This window comes from Polistes fuscatus, unplaced genomic scaffold (genome assembly GCF_010416935.1).
Source record: "Polistes fuscatus isolate 324 unplaced genomic scaffold, CU_Pfus_HIC Scaffold27, whole genome shotgun sequence".
Classification (NCBI taxonomy): Eukaryota; Metazoa; Arthropoda; class Insecta; order Hymenoptera; family Vespidae; genus Polistes; species Polistes fuscatus.
Genome location: NW_025113104.1, coordinates 1144738 through 1159233, shown reverse-complemented (window position 1 = coordinate 1159233; position 14496 = coordinate 1144738). Strand labels below are relative to the sequence as shown.

Here is a 14496-nt window from a genome sequence, read left to right as displayed (position 1 = left end):
AAAGAGAGTGATTATAATAATTTTATAATATTTAAAAATAATTGAATAATTGAAATGCCAATTTTTTTATATTTATATATATTTCTATTTACATATCTATATTGATACTGTAAAATTAATATATTTTATTTTCTTCAAGAATTATTGGTTGTTTTATTAATTAGAATAGGTTGTTTAATTAAAATTGATTTAAAATATTGGTGGCTTCTTTATAAATTGTTCATATGGGGAATTTTAAAAGAGATTTAATAATTTTACAACAATTAAGATTTTAATGTAAATTAAAATAATATTAGTTTCATGGATTCTGTAATTAGGATTCTTTTATGTAGGTAATTTAAATTATCAATGTGTGGGTGACGAATAATATTATAAATAGGTCATTACAATAATCCCTTATTAGGATTATTTTGATTTTTTTATCTTCATCTAATTTATTACCTCCTGTTAGTTTTTTAAATTGAATTAGAGAAATTTTTATTAATGAGATTAGTATGTTTAAATTTTAAATTAGTGTAGTTTTAATAATTTGATGTTTTCTTAGAGCGGTTAACTCTTGATATTTATTTAGATTTAGTCAACATGGTATAAAAAATTATTTATTAATAAATTATAAGGTATTAATTCAAAAGATTAATTATTATTTACAGAATGCCCTTTAAATTTTAATGTTGTTTTTAGGATTAGAATTATTTACTTAATTAAATTTAAATAGTAAAATTAAACTATAATTTGTGGAATTAGAGATATAAAATATTTTATTTCAATTAAATTTATTTAATTAAATGATTATGTGATGAATTTAATTTTATTTACTAATTAAAAATTTATTACAGTTATAAATATTATTTAATTATATATTATAAGAATTTTTATATTTATATTATCAAAAATTCTTTTATTTAATTAAATTTATATGTAAAATTTATTTTGATAATTTTTAATTCATCTATTAGAATTATTAATTTATTTAGATTGAATTAGTTTATTATTTTTAAGTTTAGTTATATTAATTTTTAGGTTGTTTTAATTATAGAGAATATATATCGAAGGGAATATCATCTAAAACGATTTTAATTTCAGTTTAATTATTTCTTTCAGGAATAATTTTTTTAATTATTTGTCAAATTTTATAGGTTTATTATTGGGATTCTTTAGGTTTAACATCTTATTGTTTATTATTTATTATCAAAATTGAAAACCTTTTAATTCTGGAATAGTTACAGTTTTTAAATCACGTTGGAGATGTTGGTAGCATAATAATTATTAGGTTATATGTATATTAGGATCTTAAACATTTTTTAATTTTATCAACATTATTATTAATATATTATTATTATTAAGATCAATTACAAAAAGTGTTTTAATTACCTTTTTCAATTTAGTAACTTTTGGCATAACCAATACCTTTTTATTATAATTAGTTATAATTTATTTAATTTATATAACATTAATGAATATTCTTATTTATTTCTAGCATAACGATATTGATCAAGGAATTATAGAAAATTTTTAACGTGATTTAAAAAAACATTGTTGCTTTATCAACTTAAAGTCAATTAGGTTGAATAGTAAGAATTTAAGATTAAGTGATTTAAGTTATTTTATTAATTATTCATGCCTATTTAATCTTTATTATTTTGTAGAGGAATTTTAATTCATCAAATAATAAATAATCAAGATATTCGTTTATGGGTAATGTAATTAATAAATATCCTTTTGTGAGTTTAATTTTTTTTATATCAACATTATCTTTGTGTGGATTTTTTTTCTGTTATTATTCAAAGGATTTAATTATAGAAATCTATTTAACAAGAAAATAAATTATTTTAGGATAAATATATTTTTTTAGCTACTTTATTTACCGTATCTTATAGAGGTCGATTTGTTATTAGTGTTTACCCTAATAAAGAATAAATTTAATATTTTATATTATAATGAAAATAATTTAATAAAAAGTTTAACTAATTTTTATATCATAAGATCTTTAATAGTTAGCTTTTTGTATTAATTTAGTTTCTTTGGAAATTATTATTTAGAGATGATTCAAAAAATATTAATAATTTATATTTGCTTTAGTAGGAGAGTTTTATTTGAATATTTATGAGAAATTTAAGTTTTTGGAATTGATTTAAAAAATAAAAATTTATCAATGAGAGTATGATGTTTAAGTATTTAATGAATTAATAATTTTTATCCTTTAACGTACTCTTATTATATATATAAAAGATATTAATAAGGGTTTTAATAGAATATAGAATTACTATAGATTAAGAAATTTATATTATTAAGATTTTTAAAATTTTTGGTTTAAAATTTGTTTCATTATTTAAATTGTAAACATTACGTTATTATATTAATAACCTATTAATGTTAATTTTTTATTTAAATTGCTTACTGATAGAGTTTAATATTGAAGATATTAAGGTTATTATTTGCTTTTAAATAAATTTATAATTTACATTACATTGTTTTTTTAATGAAAATAAATTGTTTCTTTGACTATATAAACAAGTAAGAAATAAAATGAATTTTATTTATTAATTTAAAAGTTAGAACCTTTTTTTAATTATTTTAATTTGAAAGTTTAATTCAATTAAATTATTAACTATAATTTACCTCTATTTGGTTTCAATTAAGTAGTTGTACATAAAAAACAATAATACTAATAATTAAAATTAATCATAAATTTAAGTCGAAATTAATTTGCCCTTTCCCCTTCCTTTAGTCGAAATAATACTTTCCTATTAAAGATATATTAAAATAAAAATAATTTTTGATTAAAATATAAATGGGAATAAATTAACTAATATCATCAATTAATATATAAATTTATTTAATTGAAATAATTGATTTTTTATTTTATTCATAACGTCATCAAATTATTAGGCATAAATAAATAATTCCTATTGATAAAGTAAAAATAAACAAGTATTCTTTTTCAAACTGTTGAATAAATGAAAGTAAAAAATAATTTCAATATCTCAAATAAAAAAACTAATGAACTAAAGAAAATTAAACAGAAAAAGGTAAGCGAGACAAGTTAAAGGGTTAAACCACATCATATGTTAATGGTTTTTCTCGATCTTTCTTAATTTTATATAGCAAAAAAAATATTAAATAATATTAAAGTCTAAGTTAAAATAATTGAACTATCTATATATGAAATAATCTTAAATACTAATTTATAAATAAAAAAATTTTTTAATTTAAATTAAAATGATTTATGCATAAGTAAAATTTAATACTTATATTATTAATTAATTTTCTTAATTAGAAGTTAAATGTAAATTTTTATACTTATACATAATTTAATAAATTAATAAATTTTAAAAAGATCATCAATAAATTAAGTATACACAAATAATCAAACAATATCAAAAAATGTTAATATCAGATTGCTGATTCATACCCAAAGTGATTATTACAAGAAAAATGTTCTTTATTCATCGGATTAAGCAAATAATTAAAATTATTATTCCAATTATAATAAGATGAATTCCATGAAATCCTGTGATTAAAAAACAAAATAAGCCAAAAATTTAATCAGCGATTGAAAAAGAAGTTTCAAAATATTCATGAATTTGGTTATAGAGTGAAAAATATTCCAAGAATAATGATTTGTATTAAGTGAAAAATGAAATAAAATTTTATTATTTTTATTATAATCTATGATGAGATCATGAAATTGTAATCCCAAAAGAAATTAAGATAATTGAATTTAACAAAGGAATTCGGTGACAAGATCTGAGCTATTGTAAATATATTTGACTGTGTATAAAATATGACAAAAGTGTGATCAAAAATAATTTAAAAATTGTAAGGATAAAAAAAATTCAGAAATGAACAGGAAGCAGTATTTCGTGTCTCGTGTGAATGTATATAATATAGAAAACAACAAAAAAAAAAAAAAGAAAAAAAAAAATTTAAGTCGTATAATAGAGAACAATCGCTATTGAAAGTGCGCATATAGATATTTTTTAAATAACAAAGACGATTTTCTTGAAAGTAAAGGCTACAGGAAATGATCTTTCTTTGTCGTGTTGAATAGTATATAATTATAAGTATGAAAAAGTATGTGTGCGTACTTATCGCGTACGTAACCGAAGAAAGAGCGCCATACACATCGATTGTTACCTGCGATGGAGCGGAGCAGAGATATCAAAGAAAAGGAAGATTAAAGAAAAGACGCAGAAAAGAAATGACAATAGACGATTAATAATAGACGATAAAGAAGTAAGAAAGTAGTTTAAGCAGAAAATCGGTTAGTATTTTATCACAATGTTAACATATTGCATACTAGTTTTCAGGTTTCTTCAACTCAATCGATGATATAACGAATTAAAAATAAATTTTCTTGTTACATTCCATGATAACGAATTCTCGTATATTCCCCTAACAAATGATTAGCGAAAAGAAATTCATCGGTGATTAATGATTAGCGTAAAACTCAATCGGTTATCAAGTCATTACATCGGTAGCTCTTCATCATACCTTATAAAGTTGCAAAGTATTTTGTTATTTGAAAAGTCGTGTTTTAATTTGTAAGGAAATATCATTTAAAAATCAATTATATTTAGTCTTTTTATGATAATTTATAATATGAATTATAAGTACATAAAATAATTGCAAAATGACGTGCATAAAACAAATGAAAATTAATTTAAAGTACATTTTTGATTGATAATTTATTGGATGCACTAAATAATACTATAGACGAAAACGAGCTTACTATTCGTGATAATTTCGACATTTTTTAATTGATTTTGAATTGTTATTAAACATAAAACAGCACCAAAAAATATGTGGTTCAAAAAAGAACAGAGCTGCGCACATATGTTAAAAATAAAAATAAGATTCTCACCTTTTTCTGTAGTAGCTCGTGGATTTGGGCCTCTGGCACACCTTCGATAAACACTAACAGAACAGTATTAGTCGCGGGTAAAAATAACTAATTTTACTAAAATATATTCACTCAAATTCGATTGTCTTCAAATTTATTCTTTCACGTTAACGACTACTTAAAAAAAAAAAAAAAATTCACTGACTTTACAACAAAGCAGATATACACTTAATAACGAAACACAGAAGCGAAAGATCCAAGAAGACAAACGAAAATGTCTCGCTTCGCTCCCTGATCCTCTTTATAAGCCTATTCCTGTCCCCACTTCCTTGACTAGTCACTTTCTTTCCACAACGAATCAGTTTTCAGGATATACGAACTTATTTGCTGCGAATAGTGTTTGTATGTGTGAGAAAAGGTTGCTAGGAGACTGAATATGATTCTTTTGTTGCGTACGAGTGTTTTCGTTTGTCAGGCGACGTCGCTTGAGATAATCGCCTGATGTTTGGTCGTACTGAAACCTTCCGAATATTCTCGATCCGGAAGTAAGGAAGAATCTCGAATTTATATGATCGGAAATGGTCGGGAAACTTCGATTAAGAATGCGAGAAAATAACAAAAGATGATGGAGGGGAAAATGAGTATATATAAGCGACGAAAATTATGTATTGTTTCTACGATAAGTGTGTGCGTGTGTTTGTGATTTATATAGAAGAAATAAATACGATAATATCCTCCTTAACATTACCAAAAATTATGCCTAATTATTAATGCAATCTTAATATTGTTTTTTCTTTAATTACATAGCAATTGGTTTCTACGACTAGCAACTTACTTTAATGTGTACATTAACTAGGTAAAATGTTGAAAACTCTTGTTCCGCTCGTTAACGGAACAAATTAATTAATCTGTAGATTAACTAGGTAATGTGTACATTAACGATTTTCGAGCTTTAACGGTAACATATACATTGTTGAAAGAGATTCAATCTTAGCGGGTTGGATTTCTTAATATTCTGTTTAAACGCTTTTAAAAGAGTGATTTTGACGTGAAAGACAAAGAACGTCTCAGATAGCTAAAAATTAAAAAAATTTTGAATTGCAAAAATTACTCAATGAAAATTCAGTTCAGACGATTTTAGAATTTTTGAAAGAGTTAAGTGCTTCTTCAATGACTGTTTCAAAACGCTTGCATGTAATGAGAAAAATTCATACGAAAAAAATGGCAACCACACGTACAACGCAGGAACTAAATTAACCACATAATATATTTGAAAGAAAATTAAAAAGAAAATATAAATATAAATGTTTATTTACATATTTTTTAACTTTTATTTAATGTCAAGTAAAAAATATTGTTATAAAAATGCGTAATTAATATTATAAATATTTATACTGTAAAAAAATTAATAATAGAGACTCACTTCATTTAAACTAATATTTTTGACTGGTATATAAATTTAATTAAAATTAAAATAATAAATAGTATTAAATACAAACTTTTTAATATTTTTTTAAGTATCTATTCAATGTCAATTCAGATTTAACAACATATTGCTAAAAATTTACCTACAATAAAACATATTTATATTAAAAAAAATAATATTCAAATAATAGAAACTAGCTTTACTTGAACCAGTAAATTCGACTAACTTAGTTCGTATAGTTGTAGTGTTAATGCTGTAAGCACAATCTCAAAAGTTATGGATAGTAAATTACTAACTGTGATTGTGAGCACTTGTTACACTACTCGCTATTTGATATACATATTTTAGATTACATTGTTAGGGGCTACGTCGTTTGTACCAGTAGCTGCACTGTAACTACGTGAGATAAAACCAATTGTGAGTTATAATTACTATATTAAAATTAATAATTTATATAAATTAGAACAAGAGAAAGGACAAAGTGTGCGGGAAAAATCGTAGCTCAAAAAATGATGAGAAAAGAGAATAATTAATCCCGAATTGATTGGACGTGTTAGGTTGTCAGATTGTTCACAACTAATATATTTAAATAAATTTTAAAACTATAATCAGCCCTTATATAATTTGCTTAATTCAACTGATTTATTTTAATTTCATACACGTTTGTAATATTACATAAATATCATCAAGCATCTCTCCGTTTAATTTAAAATAAGCATTCCGAACATATTAAATCAGTTCATTAATTGTATTAGGCGAAGTTGAATATTGCATAGGCTATATATAATTGAAGAATCCTAGATTTTGATCGTATAATTCGTATTATATGTTGAAACAGATATAACGGTAAAATTTACGCACTTAAAATCCTTTCTCTGCTTAGGGATATCAAAAAGTGAAAAATTAGAAATTTAGAGATTTAGATAACGCAGCGCTATAAGTGTTTCTTCAACAAGTAAAAGAAACACTTTTAATTTTAGTCCAATTTTCAGACTGATTCTTGCGTTTTTTCTGGAGGGAATTTTTTTTTTATTTTTAAAGAAAACTTACAAATACTTTATCTTCCTATTGTGAGGATAAGAGAAATTCGAGAGTGAACAATAAAGCAGTATTTCCTGTCCCGAGGGAACGGAAAGAAATTTGAGACGTAGATAACGAAGAGCGATTTCTTTTAGAAGTGTGCCTATAGATGTTCCGATAATAGCTGCAGACAATTTCCTTATAAGGAAAGTTAAGGAAAATGTCTTTCTTTTGTCGTGTGTATGGTGTGAGTATGAGTGTATAAGAATGTATGTATCGCGTGCTGTGAGTGCTTATAACGTACGTGACCGAAAGCAAAGAAATCATACGATCAATGCCATCCGTGAGGGTGCGAAGTGGGGATTTGAAAGAAAGGAAAAATTAAGAAAAAAGACGTTACAAAGAAATGCCGAAAGACGTTACAAAGAAATGACTAAAGACGCTGCAAAGAAATAACAAAAGACGTTGCAAAGAAATGACGACAAATAATAGACGGGGATAACACGTATATAATATGATATGTAACAAAATAGGCAAGTCAAAAAGAGCCAAACTTCCCATTTTTGATTAAGGTGTGTAAACTTGATCTAACAAGGGGACCTTACACTGGGACCCCCACAGATCTTAACGAGCTTTTGTGTATTAGTAGTATACTTTTAGGGTGTTATCGTGGTAAAGGGTTTTTTCAAAATGCGCAGTTGTTTTTGAGAAAAAAGGTTTTAAAGTTTTGACTTTTGTTGTATATATGTTTAAATTATTTTAATTTTGCCTGCGTATCAAGTGACGCGATAGCGTCAGTTGTAGCGTTCTCGCTTCTCGCGCGGTTAGTTAGTGTTCGATCCTTCGTGGGGGAATTTTTTTTTATTAATTTTTTTTCTTTCTGTTTTCTAATTTTTTTTTCTATTTATTAATTTATATATATATACAGGAAAGAGAAATTATTTATACAAAAAAAATTAGAAATAATAAATTTTTTAAAATCTTGCGCAAAAATAAAGGACTCTCGGTCTTGAATGCAAGTGCGAGTGTAGCGAACAAACCAATATTCTCTCTTTATATCATCGTATGCAACGAGTATTATTGTCCTTGGCCATCGATTGTTGAGCGTTCTGATATTTCTCTTTTTATATTTTTTCTTTCGGTAGCAAGAATTTTACGTCTTGGCCATTGAGCGTCGAGCGTTTTGTAACGAGTGCGAGTGAGAAGAAAACCGATATTTCTCTCTTCTATTTTTCTTTCGGTAGCGAGAATTTTTTCGTTTTTGGCCATCGTGCGTCGAGCGTCTATATATCTATATAGATCGGCGTATAGCGCGGCACTTTAAATCGAATCTTTGATGCTTATGGCACGCCATTTCTTTATTTTTGTCAAAAATAATGAACCCTTGAGTAAAAAAAAATAATTCATTAACAGACACTATTATTATTTAGTTGAGAGTAAAATAATGAATAATTTTGTGTCTCGCCATAACAATTACTAGAATAAATACTTGATAAATTCTTTGCCTCACAAAACTTTTTTTGTATATCAAATTGAAACGTATTCTCTTTAAGACGAAATTTAAAATTGAAATATTTTTCCGATTAAAATTATGTATTTTATAAAATTTTAAATTACTGATTTTTTGGCTCGTAAAAATTTATTAGTGTATCAAATTGAATACATATTTAAAAAAAGAAGAATTTTTATCCACACATCAAAATAATTCAATATATATATTGAAAGGCCTATTCTTGATAAAACGTGGAATTTATTTTTGTCTACACATTTAATTCATTTTTATTTCGTTTATAAGACAACAGTAATGCATTCCGATTTCATCTTCGAAGTCTTAGAATTGTACGAAAAAATTGAGCAATTATCAATTGGTGCGTTAGCGTATAAGTAGTAACGTCTTCGCTTCTCGCGCTGGGTATTTAACGTTCCAATCTTCGCGGGGGAATTATTTTTTTTATAAGTTTTTCTATCCTTCACAATTTTTTAGGATGATATTTACAGGATGAATTTGTAATTTAAGTAATAAACTTCGTTTATTTGTGCAAGATGTAAAAAAATTTATTGCTTTTAATTTTTTTGTAATAATTTTAATTTTTTTCTATATATAATTAGAAATTAGGAAACGTAAAAACAATTTATATAACCTAAGGATAGAAAAACTTATAAAAAAAATAATTCCCCCGCGAAGATTCGAACGTTAAATACCCAGCGCGAGAAGCGAAGACGTTACTACTTACGCTAACGCACCAATTGATAATTGCTCAATTTTTTTCGTACAATTCTTAAGACTTCGAAGATGAATCGGAATGCATTACTGTTTTCTTATAACATAATAAAAATGAATTAAAATTATGTGTAGACAAAAAATAAATTCCACGTTTTTAGAATATCCTTTCATATATATCTTGAATTAATTTTATGTGTGGATATAAAATTCTTCTTTTTCAAATATGTATTCAATTTGATACACTAATAAATTTTTACGAGCCAAAAAATCAGTAATTTAAAATTTTATAAAATACATAATTTAATAGGAAAAATATTTAAATTTTAAATTTCGTCTTAAAGAGAATACGTATTCAATTTGATATACAAATAAATTTTTGTGAGGCAAAGAATTTATATCAATTATTTATTCTAATTAATTTTATGGCGAGACACAAAATTAATTCATTATTTTTACTCTCAACTAAATAATAATAGTTTCTGTTAAAATGAATTATTTTTTTTTTACTCAAGGTTCATTATTTTTGACAATAAATAAAGAAATGGCGTGCCATAAGCATCAAGATTCGATTTAAAAGTGCCGCGCTTATACGCCGATATATATAGATATATAGAACGCTCGACGCACGATGGCCAAAACGAAAAATTCTCGCTACCGAAAGAAAAAATAGAAAGAGAGAAATATCGGTTTTCTTTCTCACTCGCACTCGTATACAAAACGCTCGACGCTCGATGGCCAAGACGTAAAATTCTTGCTACCGAAAGAAAAAATATAAAAAGAGAAATATCAGAACGCTCAACAATCGATGGCCAAGGACAATAATACTCGTTATCGCATGATAAATAAAAAGAGAGAAATATTGGTTTGTTCTCTCACTCGCACTTTCATTCAAGACCGAGAGTCCTGAAGATTACCGAAGATCCTTCGTTTGTTTATTAGTGCACACGGACGCTCGCACGCACACTAGCCCGCTCGCGTGTAAAAGCCGACTGAGAGGCGGGACTTGCTTCCCCACTCTTACAATTATTTTCCCATCTTCAATCCAATTTTATTCGCTTATTTTTGAAAATACGAAGATAACTCATAGAACATTTTTTATGTATATTTTAATTCTCTACAACTTTTGTTTGAAACTTTTTTCGATTAAATGCCTAGATTCTAAGATAAGGCTATATTTTACCCTTTTTTACCTTTTTTCCCCAAGATGCCGGTTGCTGATTTTATTATAATTAGCACCATTCGATTCATCGTCGTCAATTTACCCTTAGATCAAATTTTGAAACATAAACAAGAAAAGTTCCGGGTATGGCCCGCGTTGACTGGGCTACTTGAATAAAAAAAAAACAATAGTTTTTTCTAATTTTCTTAATAAAATTTATATTAAAATTTCTTCTTTCTTTTTAATTTTTTTTTCCTAATAAATTTTTCTTAATAAAATTTATATTTAATTTTTCTTTCTTTTTAATTTTTTCTTAAAAAATTTTCCTTAATAAAATTTATATCGTAAGCCAAAAATAAATTCGCACTGCCTATAATGCAAATGCATTTTATTTTTAATTATATTTTCTATAAAATTATTATAAAATATTATTGAAAAAATAGAAAAAAAATTTATTAAGTTTACTTCATAATAACGAAAAAAAGAAATAAGAAAGCAAAGAAAAAGAACGAAAAGAAAAAGAAAAAAAAAGGTAAACATACTTGTTAGCATTGTCAAGATAAAATATAGGTATCGGCGACGTGAAAAACATACACACACTTAGCTACAGTAGCCACTACACTACTACAGCCAAAAAAATACGTTAATAAATTTTTTTTATATTTTTTCAATAGTATTTTATAATAATTTGATAGAAAATATAATTAAAAAAAAATGCATTTGCATTATAGGTAGTGCGAATTTATTTTTGGCTTACGATATAAATTTTATTAAGGAAAATTTATTAGGAAAAAATTAAAAAGAAAGAAAAATTTAATATAAATTTTATTACGAAAAATTTATTAGAAAAAAAAAATTAAAAAGAAAGAAAAAATTTTAATATAAATTTTATTAAGACAATTAGAAAGAATTATTGTTTTTTATTTATTCAAGGTTCATTATTTTTGACAATAAATAAAGAAACAACGTGCCATAAGCATTAAGATTCGATTTAAAAATGCCGCGCTTATACGCCGATATATATAGATATACAAAACGCTCGACGCTCGATGGCCAAGACGTAAAATTCTGGCTACCGAGTGAAAAAATAGAAAGAGAGAAATATCGGTTTTCTTTCTCACTCGCACTCGTATACAAAACGCTCGACGCTCAATGGCCAAGACGTAAAATTCTTGCTACCGAAAGAAAAAATATAAAAAGAGAAATATCAGAACGCTCAACAATCGATGGCCAAGGACAATAATACTCGTTATCGCATGATAAATAAAAAGAGAGAAATATTGGTTTGTTCTCTCACTCGCACTTTCATTCAAGACCGAGAGTCCTGAAGATTACCGAATATCCTTCGTTTGTTTATTAGTGCACACGGACGCTCGCACGCACACTAGCCCGCTCGCGTGTAAAAGCCGACTGAGAGGCGGGACTTGCTTCCCCACTCTTACAATTATTTTCCCATCTTCAATCCAATTTTATTCGCTTATTTTTGAAAATACGAAGATAACTCATAAAACATTTTTTATGTATCTTTCAATTCTCTACAACTTTTGTTTGAAACTTTTTTCGATTAAATGCTTAGATTCTAAGAGAAGGCTATATTTTACCCTTTTTTACCCTTTTTCCCCAAGATGCTGGTTGCTGATTTTATTATAATTAGCACCATTCGATTCAGCTTCGTCAACTTACCCTTAGATCAAATTTTGAAGCTGTTAGTAAAAAATGTCGATTTTTGGCCCGCGTTGACTGGCCTATACAGTGGTGATTGATATTATAAAACTGTGAATATCTTTAAAAATATCATTAAAAACATTGATTATATGTGTATATAATAATAAAAGTCTTTCTTGAGGTTAATTGAGGTATGTATTATTATTTATTAGTTTTTTGAGGTTAACTGAGGTATGTATTATTATTTATTAGTTTTTTGAGGTTAACTTAGGTATGTATTATTATTTATTAGTTTTTTGAGGTTAACTGAGGTATGTATTATTATTTATTAGTTTTTTGAGGTTAACTGAGGTATGTATTATTATTTATTAGTTTTAATTCGTTTCATTTCTTCTCTATAGTGATCATCAACTTAGGTTGAAAATGAATAAACTGGATAACATGCTGTACGATTTTTTTTATTGCTTAACCATACGTTAACAATTTTCTGATTTTAATCTAAATATACCGATGAATTACAAATTGTTCTCTTTATCCTGATATTATAACAAACAATAGTAAGTAAAATAGCTTAATGTTCAGTTAAAATACTTTACCGAGTAAAAAATATGTATTATATTATATTTTAATTCAATTTATGGGGATCTGTTTCTATTTTTATATGTTTATATTTCATACGTAAACTACTTTCTTAAATAATTTTAGCTAAATATGCGGCTCTACATTTTTTGTTCCAATAAAGGACTGTAACGCACCCAAGAAAAAGATTTCCTTGCAGCATCGGGTCTGTGCATTTAAATTTTATTTTCCAATGGGTTAACGATATAAAAATTTTTTTTTACTAATGTCTCCCTCGTAGAGATTTCATGTGAATTATTATGAGAATAGAATTCAACCACAATTACAAGGAATAAGCAAGACATGAATCTGTGAAAAGGTAAAAATAATAATCTTGCTTCTGAAAGAAACAAATATTATAATTCTCTTGAAAAATATTTATTCAAAGCATTAGAAAACTTATTCTCTTTGCATAGATGATCAATCATTTTACTGGAAGAGAGAGCGCATTATTTTCAACAACGATAAGAAGTAGCCGTCGATACTGAAATCATGAAAGATTTTGAAAGACACCGTCTTCTTTTTATTCACACTGGCAAGGAACCATGTGTATTAATATTCTATCAAAAGAATTGAAAAATGAATACATCTTAGTTATTTATAAATTATTTTCTACAATAATTCTTATTAAATCATAATATCTTTCAGCTTTTTGATCAGTATCAGTATACATTTAAATTTTTGTTTCAGTTTTTCAGATTTCTAATACTAATGCAGAGATGTGTAATGCCTATTACTATCGTTATAAAAATGTATCTAAAAGAAAGTATCGAAGCATCGAAAGAAGTATTCGAAGCATCTTTCGAATTCGGATGATTTAGCCAGATGAGAACTTTTGCTACCATCCGAATTCAGACGACGTGGCCATTAACGTGTTAATTAATTGAAAATGTGGAATTATTGTAATTTAATTTATTCAATTTACAATCAGTCTCTTGCATTTGACAATTCATATCCAAACGTAACGCAATTTCAGAGTCTCGAGAATTCATAGCTGAAATTGAATTATCAATCTTTTCCATAAATACAACCGTAGCATTAAAGTCATGCAATTCATAATAATCGTCTTTATACATAGACATTGTAACTCTTAATTGGCGTGATAATAACTAAAATATAAATTTAATTAGACGGATTAATTTTTATGAGGTAAGAAGTATAAATAAAAGCAATTTAAACTTGGAATTTTACGAATGAAAAATGTAAAAATAAATCATTAGTTACTGATAACAACATACTTGCATTGCAAGAAGTACATTCAGTTTTTGAAAATCTTCAAGCCTTAGATGATGAGGAGAGAATTTAAAAGCAATTAAGCGTTAAGAATTAATAAGAATTTAAAAGCGCGATTTTTTAGTTATTTATTCAGAAAGATGGAGTATCAATTACTTTATTTCTCAAACGTTTCAGCAAATGTGAAAAGTCAAACAGAAACCATAAGTGTTTAATAAAATCAAAGGGATGCGTGCAACTAAATTTATGATCTTCTGTTCCAAACAGTTTCCACACTCTGCGGTTCCATTGTGTACCATCGCAAGTTA

At 25.9% G+C, this 14496-nt stretch overlaps 1 protein-coding gene across 1 annotated transcript in view; it reads right to left on the bottom strand.

The window, feature by feature from the left end:
- LOC122518872 overlaps nt 1-14037 on the bottom strand; it is a 67614-nt gene extending 53577 nt beyond the window's left edge. The window contains 2 exon segments of the mRNA XM_043637987.1: nt 12356-12417; nt 13881-14037. Coding sequence (XP_043493922.1) covers nt 12356-12417; nt 13881-14037 — 219 coding nt within the window.
- Nucleotides 14038-14496: the final 459 nt, after the last annotated feature.